Source organism: Aulonocara stuartgranti, assembly GCF_965226115.1.
Source record: "Aulonocara stuartgranti genome assembly, chromosome: 16".
Taxonomy (NCBI): Eukaryota; Metazoa; Chordata; class Actinopteri; order Cichliformes; family Cichlidae; genus Aulonocara; species Aulonocara stuartgranti.
In genome coordinates this window covers 1097413-1115962 of record NC_138952.1, presented here as the reverse complement: position 1 = coordinate 1115962, position 18550 = coordinate 1097413, and the positions used below count along the sequence as shown (strand labels likewise).

General features: G+C 42.4%; 2 protein-coding genes across 2 annotated transcripts; one reads left to right on the top strand and one right to left on the bottom strand.

Annotated features, from left to right (window-relative positions):
- The first annotated feature begins 3590 nt into the window (after positions 1-3590).
- Positions 3591-9305, top strand: LOC309691513 (ICOS ligand-like). Its single transcript, XM_082509232.1, has 5 exons — positions 3591-3695; positions 5115-5492; positions 6084-6380; positions 6968-7042; positions 8156-9305. Exons 1-5 carry the CDS (start codon positions 3668-3670, stop codon positions 8182-8184), a joined length of 807 nt encoding a protein of 268 aa, XP_082365358.1. The 5' UTR covers positions 3591-3667; the 3' UTR covers positions 8185-9305.
- Positions 9306-11637: 2332 nt separating this feature from the next.
- Positions 11638-18254, bottom strand: LOC309691512 (ICOS ligand-like). The gene is made up of 5 exons (XM_082509231.1): positions 17715-18254; positions 16103-16465; positions 15732-16022; positions 15368-15469; positions 11638-15114 (listed from the first exon to the last, which is right to left on the bottom strand). The coding sequence occupies exons 1-5, from the start codon at positions 17743-17745 to the stop codon at positions 15017-15019; spliced, it is 885 nt and encodes a 294-aa protein (XP_082365357.1). The 5' UTR covers positions 17746-18254; the 3' UTR covers positions 11638-15016.
- Positions 18255-18550: the final 296 nt, after the last annotated feature.

Genomic DNA, 18550 nt, shown 5'->3' with positions numbered 1-18550 from the left:
GCAGCCAGAAGGGAACAGGGGGGGGGGGGGGGGGGGGGGTAGCCTCCTCTGCACCCTGGTGACATACCCCTACTCCAAGGCCCTGCATGTGTGGGTGGTTGTGGTGGAGCGGGAAGAGGGAGGCAGCTGGAGATGGGGAGGAGGGGAGGGGCAGGTGACCCCTCCCTGGGGCCAGCTCCCCCGCTGACCCCAGTAGGCACTCCCATACTCCGCGACCCGCCAGGGAAAGGGGGCCCAGGCCCATCCAGACCAGGGCCCAGCGCAGCAGCGCCCCCCGGCCCCACAGAGCCCGGGACAGTCCACCCAACCCCACCACAGAGAAAACTGCACCTTCACTGACTGTACACCTACCACCTACCAATTTATTAGGTACACCTTGCTGCCAGCAGGTTGGAGACACTTTTTTTCTTCAGAACTTCATTCTTCGTGTCACAGATTCAACGAGGTTCTGGAAACATTCGTGCAAGATTCTGGTCCAGACGACGTCACTACAGTGTCTGCAGAATACTGCTGATACAAGGATGCAGGATGGATCCATACTTTCATGTTATTTATACCCTGTGTTGGGTAAGTTACTTTAAATTAGTAACTTAGTTACATTACTAGTTACTTCTATCAAAGCATGAGGGTGGGAATGGATGTTTGTGTCTGTGTGTGCCTGTATGTCTGTGTCTATATGTCAGGTTGGGTATCAGACGCCACCTCTCTGGGGACATCTCAGGCCCTCCAAGGTTTGGAGGCCTATCTCCACCTACCACCACTCCCCCTGCCAGTGGCGGATGCCCTCAGACATCGGTGCGTTGGTGGTTCTTTGTGTCTGGGGATGGGCGTCCAGGTACACACCGGCTCACTCCTTGGCGGCCGCTTATCGGGGCCTGGAGCCTGGGGCTCGCTCGGGCCACTTCGGAGGTGGGGTGCCCCCGGCCTCTCGGCCTGGGGCTCGGTCACTCGGGCACGGCTGGCTGCCGGCGGAGCTCACGGGCGCGTCACTGCAACTCCCCCTGGCTTCTGCTCCGCGGCTGCTGAGTGAGCCCTCATCTGGGACTCTCCTCAGCTCTTTCTGGGACAGTGGCGCGGCTGCCCCTCTGTTGGTCTTCCTTGGTCTCTTGTGTTCTGGGGGCCTCTGGATGTCTGGAGTTTTGATCTCCTCCATACCTGCTTCATGCCCTGGAGGACGGGGCTGTGGCCCCCCCACACCCTCTAGCAGACCATGACCTTTTGAATACAAGCGCGCTGATCCACACCTGTGTGCACACAGGTGTTCACTGTTCATAGACATAAACTACACCTCTATTGGCCTCACTGGAGGGGAGAGGGAGGAGAAACAGGGGGACAAGGGAGGGCAGGAACAACTGAGTTGTAGGTGCTTTTCTACACTGTGCAATATTTGTTTTTTGTTTTGTCTTTTTTCTTATATTTGACTGTGCAATAATCACTGTGCAATATACTCACTCAAATGAGCAATCCTATTTATCCATATTGTATATTCTGTATCTATATATGTGTATATATGGTGTATTTGTATTTATGCTTATATCCTTACTCTCATTCCCCTTAATGTATCTGTAACATGCAACTTCTTTCGGTGCTTTGCTACTGGAAACTGAATTTCCCGGAGGAACCCACCCGAGGGATTAATAAAGTTTCATCTAATCTAATCTAATCTAATCTAATCTAATCTAATCTAATCTAATCTAATCTAATCTAATCTAATCTAATCTATTTCCAAGCACATTGTGCGCTGTCGGTCCTGCTTGCTACACAACAACATTCAATATTTAGTATTTACTGCTGTTTACACTTAGCTAGATTAACCTGATGGTGTTGTGTTTAGTATGTTGCTCTGTTGTTTTTGCTTGTTTTCTCTTCTTTCTCTCTCAACAGGTGATCCAGGAGATTTTTTTCTCTTCTTTCTCTTTTTAAGTGCCCTTTCTCACTGTCCCTCTTCCTTTCTGTTTTTCTTTTCCTTCATCTTTCTTTCTCCCTTTCCTATCCCTCAGTCATGTCTGTCCCGTATGTAGCAAGTGAAAATAAAATAAAATAAACAATAAAAGGTGAACCAAATAGACCAATATGGCAGGGCTGGGATGGTCCATTTGGTAAAGTAAATCCGTTGGGCATCTTTCTTTGCCTTTAGACAAAAATTCTGATGCAAAAGAGCCAAACGGGACAGGCAGAAAAAAACTCCATTTACTTCAGAGATGATGAGATCTCCTTCTTGGTGGCTTTGGGCCATATTTATAGTCCCCCCCCCATCTTTAGCCAGGTAAACCCTCAGCCTCTCTGCGGTCTATTGCTTGGGCTGCGTTCCACGTCCATCCTGTACGGACCTGTACGCTGGCATTTCGAATGCCTCGGTCTGCTGACGTGGTGGCTTCAGGACTAATGTCATGGTGATGTCACACAGCTTCAGCGGCTATATGATATGAGATAAACTGGTAACACCAAACCTTAACTTTCCCTGGCAAGAAGCACAGATCGATCACACCAGCAGCTCCTCCAGCCTTCTCCTTGGACTCAGCTCTCCTCCATGATTTTCTCAGGTGACGTTGTTCCTTTACCAGCTGTAGGTGTTCTCTTTCTCACCATCTTCTATTTCATTTCAAACTTGGGATCATTAGCACTGGCTGTGATAACTCCTCACAGCCACTGGTACTGGATGCTGCCACACACCTTCACTCACTCTGTGTTAACAGACCTCTGTGCACTGAATCACTTCCACAGCATGTCTTTGTCCTGTATTCCATCTCTCACCCTGAGGTGGACCCTACAATAACACACATTTATTATATTAATATAGCACAAGGTTCAGTTAGCTTTGCAAAAAAATAGCTGGTAGAAACATCCTTCAAAGAGCTACAAGTTACTTTCTTACTCTGAGTACATTTCATAGCCTGTACCTTTACTTTAAATCTATATTTTTACCAGAGTATTTGTACTTATGACTGAAACTAAGCTGACCGTTCAGAGTGTGAGAGGTTAAAGCAGCTCTGCCACATTTGTACCATCAGATCGAGACTTTGTGCTGTTTGGCTTCTTGAATTCGTCAGTTCACATTTGAACTTTCACACAGTCATAAACCACATTCCTGGTTTTCTTTGCTTTTTTATGTGTTACATGAAACATTGCAGAACAAATATCCACAGTTTCAGGTTCATTTCCTGTCTGATCAGATAGTGGCAACAAAGAAGGAGGTCTGACGGCGATCTGTCGAAACATGTGGCACTCAGACTTCTGCTTTTTGGTTTTTACTCCTCTGGGAAAAAAAGGTTTCACAGAGAGTTTCATCCAAGATAAAATGATTTATTCGGATCCTGTAGCTGCCAAGTGTCACACAGACGATCTCTGATGGGAAAAAGAAATCTGTGAGTCGCAGTAAACTGCACTCGGACAGTAATGTGAACATAACCATCGATAACATGTGACCAGAAGCCACAGCGAGAGTCAGAGTGGCGTCTGAAAGAGGAAACGGCACCACAGTCTGCAATCTGCTATCAGAGCTGCTATCACTGTTTATGGGAACATTACTGGAGCTTGTAGTTGGAGTGACTTACAGCCAAATGGTGCTTTATCAGGATGCGGTGCCCGAGTATCCACTGATGGACTGAACATCCTGCAGACACTGATCGAGTCTCACCAAAGCTTTTTGTTCTCCCTGCGGGGCGCGATGGAGTTTCTGCTCCTGATCTTTCTCTGTAAGTGAGATCGTCGCTTTTCTCATTTTGGTTTGTGCCAGTGTCTTTTAATAAACCTTTGAAAGTTATTATTATTTTCCAAATAACAGCTGCAAAGAGCGTGGAAGAGAAAGAATATAAGTCATCATTGTTTAAAATGGCCTTTTTTAAATTAACATTTTGGGTTATAGTTCGTTATTTATAATTCAGTGTAGTAGCTGTAACTGACGGACTATAATCTTAAGTAATGGTTGTAAACCCAGGCAAAACAGTCATAAACAGATTTAATCAGAAACCCTGCAGTGAAATCAGACAGCAGGTATGTAACAGGTATCAGGTTACGCCTCACTGAAACAGTGAGTCAGGCTATTCACAAACACCTGACGTGTGATACAAACTCACACACAACAACACTCAAACACCAAAATAAGGGACTTTAGTTAAAAGACAGAGAAATGAGGTTTCAGACTAAACAAAATAACTATATTAAATAAATGTCCGTGTCAGTTCCTTTGCAAACACATAATAATCACAATCACTTAAGGAAAGACTGTCTCAGTATCTCAGACAGCAGAATACTCTCACACTGTTTTACTGCAACCACAAAGCAAAGGATGAGAAGCGACAGCGACCAAACTCCCACAGAGGAAGTCAACATCTGGGCTGGTCTGTGCTCACCCAGGAAAAAACCTCCCCTGGCCCTGTAGTCCAGGGAGCACACTCAGTCCATTCACTCAATGACGCTTTTAAACTCATTTCAACTTTTCATGACTTACAACATCAGCACACGTTACCATAGTAACACACAGCTACAGGTGGTACCTGTGCTAACACTGCTAGCCACTAACATGCTGTTATTAGTAATACAATAATACACTGACAGAAACAGTTTGAAACAAATGCATTTGAAATAATTAATCTCAAAGTATTCATCACCTTCAAACCGAGCTCTGAATTCACCAACAGGAACGTATTCTTCAGTACTCTTACAGTTCTCACCTGCTCGTTTGCTGTACATCTGTTGGGTTTCTCTCCACATCTCGCGTAGTTGCTCTCTGCGAGGTCAACTTCACACCCCGCCCCACAATTCCCTGGTTGGTGCAAAATTGAACAACAACCAATACCAGTGAACAAACTTCAGACTGACAGTCTGCTGCTCAGCCAGGATGGCAGCAGACTGCACGTCAGCGAACATTTTAGACTGTTCTCTCATTCTTTCAGTCACTTGTGGTCTGGGCGACATTTCAATAAACAGGAAAAGACTGGAAAAGCTTAAATGTACAAAGTCAGTATCCATCATGTTAGCAGTGAACATTAAAGGCCTTTTCGACTCTGCTTGAGCCTCATGGGGTCAGGTGAACTTTGACCTGTGCCTGTTTTTGATGAATGCGCTGAATTTGCTCGTTTGGAATGAATGAATCGTTTTGTCTTTCGTCACAGTTCTCCTTGCACCTCTGCTGCTGCCAGCCTGGTGCCAAACCATCAATGGAAGCATTGGAGAGACGCTCCTTTGGCCGTGCATGCACAAACTTACTAAGAGGTTTGTCCGTGAGCAAACTTACATCTACTGGCAGGGGATGGACGGCAGCAGCAACCCCACTGTGGCCCACGTCTATGTGAAGGGAGAAGAAGACTTTCTTTATCAAAGCTCATCCTTTCAGAACAGGACTGCAATCTTCCTTTCTCAATTAGAGGATGGAAATTTCTCTCTCCTGATTAGAAACCTGATGCTGGACCACGATGGGACCTTCATTGAAGTTGTTTTTATTTCAGATGACTCAAAGGAGAATATCTGTCAGAAGACCCTGCATGTAGCAGGTCTGTATACTTCTCTCTGCAAAACAAAAGCTGATTAACATTCCTGTTTTCCTCCTCAGCACAACCAGCTAAAGTAAAATCTTAGATACTCTTGTTCAGGTTTGGACCTCTGTAGAAAAATCTGTGTGAGTTTCTAAAAATAACAACATGAAAAAATAATAAGTTAGAGCTAAAAACTAAAGTGTAATCTGATCTCTAGACTCACTGATATCCTTCTTCCTCACCATCAATTTGGACTCACACAGGTGTAAAATTCCAGGTGGAGGCAGGTGGGGTGAACAGTGCACGCTGCATCATGTTACATTATGTTGAAATCATAAATTGACCCACAAATAATCGAAAAGGTACAAAATTGACCAGAAATGAAGAGAATGACATGTCTTATACTCTGTTTCCTGTGAAAGGACCAGACCGGGTTTGGATGCTTGGATGTTTTTGTGAACTACAGACGTCTGTGGGACCTCAGCCTGTGACGACCCACAGAAGCCGTTAACTCCTGTGGGTCGTCACAGGCTGATAAATTAATCACATGCTCAAACACATTTGTACAGTCCAAAACATCCTGCTAAACTGCTTGTGACTTGTTTCCAGCGGTCTTCCAGGAACCAAACATTGAGCTAAGCCAGGCCTCAGCAACCTGCAGCACGGCGGGGGGCTATCCTGAACCTGAGGTGACGTGGCTCTCCACAGACGACCAGGGGAATGAAACCATCCTGGAGCCACTGGAAGTAAAGACTGATAATAACACCAGGAATGGAACATTCAGCGTCTTCAGCAAAGCCAACATCAGCGGATTAAAAACTGTAACGTGCAGAATTTGTAATCCCACCTCGGGCGAATGTCAGACAACAACTAAAGACGTCTCACCTGCCGGGACTTTTATTACAGGTACTTAAAAGCCAGTAATATCTCACTGTTAAAGTCACAAGGACCACGAAACACCAGCTCAGGTCACAGAGTGTAACTGCCAAACTTTATTTATTCTTATTGTACATTTTTATTAGATATAATAAACTTTACATTCATGTTAGATCTGATCTAATACCAGCTTGTGTAATGATGGAACCAGGGGTGTCCAACTCCAGGCCTCGAGGGCCGGTGTCCTGCAGGTTTTAGACGTGTCCAACGCAGCTGATTCAAATGGCTAAATGACCTCCTCAACATGTCGAGAAGTTCTCCAGAGGCCTGGTGAAGAACTACTCATGTGATTGAGGTGTGTCGACCCAGGGTGAGATCTAAAACCTGCAGGACACCGGCCCTCGAGGCCTGGAGTTGGACACCTCTGATGTAGACTCACTAACAATAACACCGATGTTCTCCTGTAGGGCATCAGGATAATCTGATCAAATGTTTCTAGAAGGCTCAGTCATCTTTGTTTCTTCTGCTGTGTCCTCGGAGCAGAACAAGCCTCTGCACACCGACAGACGTGATCAGTAAAACTAACACCACGCTCTTTTTATTGTGTTTTTTTAAAGGTGGCATCGCTGTCATCGTCATCATTACCGTCATCGTGGGGATTATCAGCATCGCTCTTTGTGTGTTCTGTCAATGTGAGTGATGATTGATATAAATGCTTCTGTGCTGAGTCAGTATTGTCTGAGTTACAGCCGAGTACAAAGACAGAAAACAGGAGTCACATCTGCAGGTTTCACTACGTTCTTAAAAAGCTTTTAGCTTTTAGCTTTTAGCTTCTGTGTTTTAGGTGAACGTTTGCAGTCTGTCCGTACTCTGCTGCTCAGATCACTCAGATCATCCTGTCTGCAGCGCTGACGGTGTAACAGTCACCCAAGAGCAAGGCACCAGGAATCAGAGGCAGTATTTTAACCCTTTAACATCCACCAGGGTAGTGGTGCTTCATCTAGGGTGGGGGTTATTCAGCTTCCACCTCTTTTTACTGAACCTTTGCCTGTGTGCAGCAGGTTTCACAGAAAAACGTCTGATGTCCAGAATGGACGAGGCTTTAGTTGAAAAGTAAGATCCTCTAGTTTCTACAAGTCACATGTGGTTAAAACTAAACCCGGCTGTCGACAGCTTAGCTGTGACCTGCTGAGAGGTGGACTGGAGTTGTTTCCTTGGATTAGACAGAGGGGCAAGTCCAGGAAAGAGTCTGAGAGTTCATACATGAAGAACCTAAATGCTAATACACAAGCAGCCATTTCAACAAGTTTGCAGGTCCTGAAAAGAAAAATACGCTTTTTCAAAGCTCTGTGTCCACAGCTTGAGTCAGCACAGTTAAGATTGGTTACTAGCTGTTATGAGCTGGTACTAGCTATTCACAGTGCAGCAACTAAAGCTAATTTGACAGTAGGGAGCAGGGACACAGGCAGAGTGCACCAGTTCAATCCAGTTTTATTTGTATTGCATCACAAAAGCAGTTGCCTCAGAGCAGCTGCTGGAGTACCTGAGAGATTCTGGGAGAGAGAAGATGTGGAAGTTAGACGCACCTGTTCAGGTCCAACAGTCTGTCACACAAAGTGTTAGGAAACAGTAAAAGTGTTTGTGAGCCTGAATGTGACACTGGTTGAGAGAACTTTTCTACCTTCTGCTTTCAGACACAATCAAATTCTCCCATAAACACAGTTTGTTGGATGTTTAGGAAAATGTTGGTCTTCAGTGTTCAAATCTCTTCTTTCCTGTTAATGAAAAACTTTCTTTTGTTGAAGTAAATGGAAGAAGAACCTCCACAGGATGAAGGTCTTTCTGTTTGACTGTGGACGTTAGAGGAACTCACATTTTTGGACACGAACACCAACGTGAACGCGGATGCTGGAGCCTTATTTTTTTATTTATCGTCTCTTATTGACAGTATGACATCTTAATGAACACTGACAGGTCCGGCTCCACATTGAGCAGGACGCCGGGTCCTTCTGAATCAGCTGACTCTCTTTTTACCATAACTTTAGAGGAGTTATAAGAGAAGCCACGCAACACTTTACTTCATGCTATAAAATTTTAAAGTGGCAGATTGCAGCCGACTTGTTTTCTGTCAGGAGTCGTTGGGAGAATGGAGCAGGAAGCATTATCAGGAGGAGGAAGGACCGTCCACCGTGCGCTCGGCTGTTTGTTTGGACTGAAACAGGAAGTGATCGGGTTTTGGAAGCGGTCTGCTGGGACTGAGTAATAAAGACTGGAATGCGCAGTGACCAACATCCATGTTATGACTGTTTCTGCAGGACACGTCCTTTTCTAAAGTCCACCCTTTACCCAGAGTTTATGACTGACATCTTCTTATTACAGCCAGAAGAAGGTCGGCCCGTCTAATGCTGTGCTTCCCGTATTAGTCATTAGCAGTGTTGGGCAAGTTACTTTGAAAAAATAATTAATTATAGTTACTAGTTACTTCTTCAAAAAAGTAACTGACTTAGTAACTGAGTTACCAGATTCTAAAAGTAATCAATTACTTGAAAAGTAACTATTGTGTTACTTTAAAAAACAGTTTAACGCTCTGGGTTCCAGGGTATTAATGTCCATTTTTGACTACTTTTGATGTTTCCTCCACATTTCACTTTAAAAACTGTTTATTTGTCTTGTTTGGTCTCATTGTTTTCAGCACAACCTCACGTGTCTGAATCTACAGTCATGTTTTAATTTTGACTGTATTAACACAATTGATCTAAAATCAGATAAAAAAACATCAAATCAGAGTAGAAGAAGTTATATTTTTACTGTAACAACCACAAACATGTTTAATGATCATATTTCATAACTTTAAATGCAAATATAAATTGTCAATTGTAATTTATATGCACAAGTTTTGCGAACAACAAAGTTATTTGCAGCCATTTACCTTTTACCCTTTTTTAATAACCATTTCAAACTGTTTACAGAACAATCAGCTGTTCTTCAATAAGATGCCACAAATTATTTGTGCCACTCCAAATATTTCTGTCCACTATAAAGGAAACATCACAGCCTGATACCTGCAGGTCTGACAGCAGCAGGTGTGTCACTCCTGTTTCTACCTGGAGACAGCAGCCGCCTCATTGTTCTGACACACAACACCAAACTATCCACAACACACTAACTACACAAGACAACACATTAACTACACAAGACAACACATTAACTACACAAGACAACACATTAACTACACAAGACAGCACACTAACTACACAAGACAGCACATTAACTACACAAGACAACACATTAACTACACAAGACAGCACATTAACTACACAAGACAGCACATTAACTACACAAGACAACACATTAACTACACAAGACAACACATTAACTACACAAGACAACACATTAACTACACAAGACAACACATTAACTACACAAGACAACACATTAACTACACAAGACAACACACTAACTACACAAGACAGCACATTAACTACACAAGACAACACATTAACTACACAAGACAACACATTAACTACACAAGACAGCACATTAACTACACAAGACAACACATTAACTACACAAGACAACACATTAACTACACAAGACAACACACTAACTACACAAGACAGCACATTAACTACACAAGACAACACATTAACTACACAAGACAACACATTAACTACACAAGACAACACATTAACTACACAAGACAACACATTAACTACACAAGACAACACATTAACTACACAAGACAACACATTAACTACACAAGACAGCACATTAACTACACAAGACAACACATTAACTACACAAGACAACACATTAACTACACAAGACAACACATTAACTACACAAGACAACACATTAACTACACAAGACAGCACATTAACTACACAAGACAACACACTAACTACACAAGACAACACATTAACTACACAAGACAACACACTAACTACACAAGACAGCACACTAACTACACAAGACAGCACACTAACTACACAAGACAGCACATTAACTACACACTCCAAACACGCTAAACGTCACAAATCTCTCTCTCTCTCTTGCCGTCACTCCTAAAACTTCCGCCTCTTCCTAAACAACCAAACGTCATGTTGCCATATCATTTTTTGATTGGTCGACATGGTGCATTTTTTCACCAACACCAATGGGCTGTTTTTTGTTGTGGTTTTTTTTGCTCATAAGCAGAGAGGTCTCGCTGCTGTCCTTAGACAGTAAACGTGACGAAACTATTGAGAAAAAACAGCGCGTATATCTTGTTTATCATGACTCTGGTTTTACTGGCCTATCAGCACAGTTTATAAACTGGTATATGTCACCTTGTTGCTTTGTCTTGAAGTGGTCATGTGATTGACCACGACTACTTTATTCTTCCTCAGTCAAACAGCAGCACTCGTGCGATTGTTTTGTCCCCTGAGCTCCAGGTGTTGTGCCAAAAAGTGGTCGTCGGCCAGAAAGTGATCGCCGCCCGCGAGAGCGCAGCTGCTTAAAGCTGCAGCGCCCAGATTACTTACAGCTACTTCCTGCAACTGATACAAGATGCGGTAAACTGAACACAGCTTCAACCGTCTGTTTGTTGAAAAATAGTAACGGACCGCATTTTCTTGTTAGTAACTGTAACGGTGTTGTAACGATAGGGATAGTAATTAGTTAGATACGTCGTTACTAAAAAAGTAACGCCGTTACTTGTAACGCTGTTATTCCCATCACTGGTCATTTACAGGTATTTTTCTGTACTTCTTAACTATTGCAGTGCATTGTGGGAGCAAGAACCCCAAAAGGAGGGCAAAATAAGAGCAAGAGCAGACATTAGACTTTTTTAAGGCTTCATTTAGGTTTTAGACTCTGGAGTTGGAGAAGCTGCCTTCACATTTCTGTGGTAAATATTAAACTTTTAGATTTTTTTTATTAAGATAATGTTTTTCAAAACACTCAGTGATTTTGTTTAGAAAGAATTGTTAATTTATTTGTTAAATGGTGTCCACTGTATCCAGATAAGTCAGGAATATGTTGCTGACTTACTTTGAAAAGAGTTGTTATTTAGGTTTAACATGACATAAACTTTCCATTTTAGTTAATTATCTTTCGCTATGATACTCGGTTTGGCTTCCAGTGGCTGGAGCAGTTTTCATGAATACCATCTGGTCTTTAAGTCTGAGGTCATTTGCTGTTTCTCCATCCAAACTCCGCTTCTGGTCCCAACATCAAACGATCACTGAGAGTTAAAAACTGTCTAAATTCTTTCATCTTTAATGAAATGATCAGTGTAACAATTAAGTTTAACATCCATGAAAACAGACTTTATGAAGTTTAACGGATTTAGAAGATAGCAGGAAGTTGATATAGCATGATATAGCACAGTGAAGCTGGAGGATGAACGCTAACTTTTTTCCACTCAATAAAAGTTAACATGAGGGTTCCTGATGGTTAGAGACAAATGCAATCGCATGGCAGGATGCTGTAAACTTCAGCCAGGAGAACAACTGAGATAATCCATCCACAATACGAGGTTAGTCATTCATATACTGCTGCATGGGCTGTAGTTACATCGTAAGGGTTTAAAACTGAGCTTTAAAATGAACAGTGGTGGTAAAAACCAAGAGAGGCCGACAGTGATCACTGACTGTTTTTAGGGGCTTGTTCAGATTAAATAGAACAAAATACAAAACATGTTAAAAACACAATAATAAACACACCGTAGGTTGGACCTGGAAGCAGGCTCATCATCACTTAAAGACCAGATAGCAGTGTTGCCAGCTTAGCGAGTTTGTCGCTATATTTAGTGAGTTTCAGACCCCCTTAGCCACTTTTTTCTAAGAAGCGACTAACAACAAATCTGGTGACTTTTTCTGGTGTTATTGGAGACTTATGATGACACATATCGCTCTTACTCTCAACAAGCAACAGGTGCTGCCACAGGTGCAGGTGGGCAACAGGTGGGCACCTCGCCCGTGCCAAAGCGCTCACAGGCAGCGGGTAGTCCTCACGGAATGACTGAAGTAATGTTGTTAAGTCCTTAAAGTCATATTCTTTTATTGTCATGACTGTATTTGAAGCTATTTTTGTATGATACCTGATTTATATGGAATATGGCTGAAGTAAACTAAAGCCTAAAATACTTAGTCAGTCATTTGTTTAATAGTAATTTAACATTATATAATTCACATATAAAACTATGAATTGTAATTTTAAATGGTTTAAAAGCAGGTAGAATAGCATATGTAGGCAAGTATACTTCTCCTTTTATCAAGAAGCAAAGACAAAAAGGGGAACAAAAGAAACAGGGCAGGGTTCGGTGGTTGAATCATCCGTCCCCACCAATGCCACAACCAAATCTACGCCCTTGGAGGAGTTGGCAACACTGCCGGATATTTAGTTGTCTGCTTCTCTCTGGGCTTTGCACAGCTCTGACTGCTAGCTAGCTAACTAGCTAAAGTCAGCCATGTAGATAATAATAATGGATTGCATTTATATAGCCCTTTTTAAGGCACCCAAATGCCACTATTCATTCACTCTCACATTCATACACTGGTGGAGGCAGCTATGGTTGTAGCCACAGCTGTCCTGGGGCAGGCTGCCATATCGCGCCATCGGCCCCTCTGGCCAACACCAGTAGGCGGTAGGTGAAGTGTCTTGCCCAGGGACACAATGACCTGGACAGAGAGCCCGGGGATCGAACCGGTGACCTTCCGGTTACAGATACGCTTCTCAACCCCCTGAGCCACGGTCGCCCCATAACTGGGAAAAGTGAAAACTTCATGGTTCTACTGATGTATAGAGAGGAAGAAATAATTTTAGGACTATAAAAACTTCCATAATAATACTTATGCTCCACGGTTGCCCTTACTGTACACTTTAAAGGGTTTCAGGAAAAGTTACACAAACTCTCGTTTTAGCCTCAGACTATCCTGGCTCGTGCTAGCAAATGCTAATGTTAGCCTCTGATTTAGGCTGCTAAAGTACAGACTTTTAGCTAGCTGACCAGGATAGACTAATTTGGTGGTTAACAGACTGAAGTCCAACTTTTGTTGAAAATTTACCCACATGGAAAAGATAAATATAACTCTTATAAAGTTTGTATCTGTCCTGTGTGAAACTTGTATGAAAAGCATACAAGAGTGAAAACAGATATAAGATCCCTTGAAAAATTATATAAATGAAACTTGTGTGTTTTGGATACTAAAACAATAAATGAAAGTAATGAGAAAGTGGCCACTTTCATGAGTAAATCATGTAAGTTTTTACTGTTTCTTTTCCATGTGGGTTATGTAGTGCTGAGCATGTCATTTCTGGTATTGTGGGATATTTTTGTGACCTCGTTGAGCTAATGTGGTTAAATCATAACTATATCTTGATTGAAGCATAATATAAGCACTGTGCTGGTGTGCAGGGCTGTGATATGCCTTATGGGGATGCTGCTAAAATATATAATTGTCTATATCACACTTTTAGCCTAATAATGAGAAGAGATATTTGCATGTCTTCCTTCAGATCCTTAGAGATTATTTGAGAAGTGGATCATCAGCTTTTACTAAATGAAACACCTTTTACCTGTAAGCCTGGTTTAGTAACCTGTCCTAATAAATTTGTGTTGTATTTCTTATAAGGGGCAAAGTGGTGTCAGCCCTGCGCTGAGAGGGCTGTGCTCATCCATCCGCCCTGTTCTAACAAAGACACGTTTCAGGAACACCTGTAGTTCCCTTTTATTCATATAGCATCAGTGAACAAACACACGTGTTACTGTAAGGTGAAGACCCCACAGAGTTAATGCAGGACAAACGTTCACTCGGATTCATTGATGAAGTGAATGCAGGACTACATGTGTGTCCTTCTCATGAGTGGACACACATGGATGTGAACCACGCGTGTTTGGCTGAGCCAAACAACCGCAGCAGTGATTCGAACCTAAAGTACTCTGGATACTGTTACTGTACAAATACTATTACATGTTTGTTGGTCAGGTGTCCTGTAGGAAGAAAACACGTGAATGTGCATGAACGCGTTTACATGAGGACAAAGTGACTTCAAGGGAAATACAAATCTTCACATTTTGATGTCTGTCAGTTATTTTGTTCATGAATCGGCTGTTTAGTCGTTCTAGGATGAGATGGATGCTGTCATCATATTTTAGGATAGTTTTTAAGGTGAAGAGAGTAAAAGAATATTTCACTTTAAACGTGCCGATGTTGTTGTGGACTAAGCTCAGATAATTATAGGTTGTAACTGCATAGTATGGTTAAGGATATAAACATTAAGTCTAAGCTCTTCCTCTCCTGTCCGTCTTTCTGATCTGTCTCCATCTCTGAGTGAACGTAGCTCTCACCTTTAGCTTTAGCACACACTGTGAGACACACTGTGAGACACACTGTGAGACACACTGTGAGACACACTGTGAGACTGGTCTTTAGGGTCTTGGTCTCACTCTGAATCCTAATGCAGGCTTCATCTGTGGTCATCCTGCCTCGATGGCAGGAGAGCTGACCTCAGAGCTGTGCTTCTCCTGAGCTTTCTCTTTGGCTGTCTGCGCCTGAATGGAAGGACAACGTTCCTGCATTGAGGTACAGCAGAGCAGCAGTGTTTGGTTTAACACACGTATCCCCGACAAAGTCCTGCCAGTACTGGTCAGCCCGTGTGCAGCGCCACCTTCCTGTACAGCACTAGCACACACCTCCATTCTCTGCTAGCAAAGCACCGTTGGAAAGATAAGCAGCTGACGGCTCAGGGCTGTCTGGCCTCCGTTGTCTCTGTTGGTGATCTAGAGCAAAAGAAAAATGTGTCAGTCACAAACCAGGACAGCAGGGGGCGCTCGCCAACTTTTGTTCAGTGTTAATGATGCTGCTGTGACACTAAGAGCACTCTGGCTAACGTGTGCGCAACATTTTTTGTAATAAATTAAAATTTTGATGTTTACATATTAATATCAGCTGTCCATAATTATTGTTCGACACGAAATCAGATAATTGTATCTGCTAAAACTGTAAAAGAACAACATTCAGAAGCTTACTTACATTTCTTGTAGCCAAAGGCTGCGAGTACTATCAGTACTACAAGTACGATGGCTACTATAAATACTCCAATCCCAGCCGTTTCAGCCACAGGCAGACCTTCAACTGTAAATAAGCAGATTGTGCATCACCCACAACTGCAACATAAAGTTATTGTGACTGCATGGATCATGAATGTAGTGGAAATGTAGTATAAATGTAAAGTCATAAATAGTAGCTTCAGTTTATTTGGTGTGTAAGTAAGTTAGCTGTGATGTGACAGTAATGGACAACAAATAAAACTGCAGCTGATCAGCAGCTCTGCTCATTTCAGCAATGCAAGTTGTCAGCTGGATGCTGATTAATGGTGATGTAACCCTCTGTGTACCTGCAGGCAGGGCTGCAGTTGCTCCCACAGTCTTGTTAGAAGTTGGGTTGTAAACGTTGCAGGTCACCGTCTTTGACCCCGTGATGTTGGCTGTGCTGATGACGCTGTAGGTGCCGTCTTCCTCCTTGTGGATCTGCAAGGTCGGAACATCAGGTGGTTCCAGTGCACGTTCATGTCCTTCGTGGTCGGTGGAAATCCATGCCAGTTCAGGTTCAGGAAAGCCCCCCTGTGTTATGCAAGTTGCTGTCATCTTCTTTTGGTTGATCTCAATGTTTGGCTCCTTAAAATTAGCTGTAAATATTGTAAATATGTATTAATGACATATATAAGATAACAAGTTTGATGTGCTGTAAAATGACGCAGATACCAACCTGCTACATGAACCATGGTTTGGCAGAGTTTGTCCTTGATTTCTCCTGCGTGGTTGAAAACGACTTTAAGGGACTTCAGGTTGTCTTCATGCATCAGCGGATCGATGATAAGGGACAAGTTTCCAGATCGTAACTGATCAGGAAAGATTTTGGTTCTGTTTTCAAATGGCAAGCTTTGATGTTCCAAATCCTCCTTTCCATTCCTGTAATAGTGGAGCATTTCAGTATTGTTTTGGTTCTGCCAATAAATGCTGACTTTCTGTGGATCAAACTGTTTGCTGAGTGTGCACTGCCAGAGTAATGGCTCTCCTCTGGTTCCATTAGTTTCAGAGGAAGCTGCCACCAGTGGGAACCCATAGAGAGCTGCAACGAAACAGACAAAGGTTCAGTCAGAACGAACAAAACAAAACAAATTTCCCACGTGTGGGACTAATAAAGGTTATCTTATCTTATCTTATCTTAAACCATAACCGCCATTCATCATAGTCGCTCCTTTGGCAGTCTGAAATCATGCAACCTGTCAGCCGTCCAACTATTAATGAAAATTATAACAAAGTTTTCAAAACAAACGTGGTAATAGTGGGACAATACAGAGGCAACAAGGCGCTAACGATGTGGAAACAATACGTTAATTTCTAAAGCACCAACCCAGTAAGACACTGTATGACCAGCGAGCTCAGATGAGTTCTGTTGACATTTTGTAACTGGATAAAAACCAGAAACTGAAGGTAATGATGTATGCACAAATACTTATCAGGCAACACCAGTTAGTAATGGTGCACTAATGTATGTGTAACAACACAGGGGCGTAATTTCCAATAATCAGACCCAGCCAATACCCCCCCCCCCAATAAAATTATGAATTATCTTGCATGAGTAGGCTATTGAATTTATTTACTCATTTCAGTTATTATAATCAAAATAGTTGCATGTTTAATCATCCGGGAATTTACCCAGATTTATTTATTTATTTATTTAGACAGACATCTTACCCCCCACCCAATGCTCAGCACAAAGTTACACCCATGTACAACACGACAAACCTGTTAATAACATGGTAACAGCCATGAATAATAGTTTTCATTTAACAATTTGGTGGAAAGATTCAGAAATCATAGTATAATGAACAGCAGTACACGAGAACTGCAGTATATCAGTAACGTGTTTTATGATTATTTCATTTTCATGATTTTATTAACTCTAACAAACGTAATAGATCACAGTGTGAGCAGTTTGTCACATTCAATAAATTTCATTGAACAAAAAATGAATGAATGTTTGTTTGATTGGTTAACTGTATCTTTAAGAAGCAGGCGCCGCGCTTTAATACATCTTACTTCCCACTATCACACAGCATAGTGCTGTGGAAACGTCACAGCTTCCTCTCGTACTGACACACAGAACAACCAACCAAACAAAGTTATAATTTAATCATTTAATAATAAATAAATAATTATTAATAACCACGTTTTTTTAAAGCTACAGCCTGTTAGCAGCAGCTAGCTCCAGGCCACTGAAAGGTCACAAGCAGAATGGCTGAATCATCACCTCACTGCTTCACGCTGACGGATTTATGAAAGTAAAAGTGCAATAAAGTCAAAATCAGACCTACCGAAGAAGAAATATAAGCTTTTCTTCTCCATCGTGAACGAAAACCCACTGGTTTGTCTCAACACGGCTGCCTGCCTGGCCACACCTGATGCCTACGATGTTTCTGCCACTGCGTTTACGTCACGCTTGCTCCGCCCTCTCAGGGCGGGCCTGATGCAAAACTTTGACTGCTGGGATTTTGTGGTCAGACACCATCTCCAGCTACGAGACAGATGTCGACTCTGATCTGCTTCATTTCTCTTTCATTAAACCTGTCAGCGCTCTGAAAGAGGTGTAGGTGTTGTTATAAGGCTGTTATTAACCCGTAATTACATTTGTCAGATTTCACCAACAGATTATTTTTTTCACTTGAAAATGTCAAAGAATACTTTAGATCTTTAAGGTTCAATAACTAAATCACTGAAAAAGCAGCTTAGGGGTGTGTGTGTGTGTGTGTGTGTGTGTGTGTGTGTGTGTGTGTGTGTGTGTGTGTTGGGGTGCCAGGTTGGTGGTAATGCTCCTTCTGTGGGTTTCCTGTCAACGTTTTGTTGCTCTATTACTGCCTGACTTGAAGTTCTTTCTTTTGTAAATAAAAACCTGAGAGACAAAACTCTGGATTAATAAAAGTTTGCTGTTCCTCCAACCGTCTGTAGTACAAGCTGTTAAAGAGCAAGAACAAGAAGGACTCTGCCTACCTGCTGCAGTAAGTCTGTCCTCTTTGATGGGTAAAGCTGACGTAGCTCCTCGAATATTTTCTGTTGTTCTTAAATTCAAGTTTACATGAACTGCACGAGTTAATCACACAGTGTAGAAACTGCTGTGCTTCTGTTTCAGTCGCTCCCTATAAGAGGAAGTGTT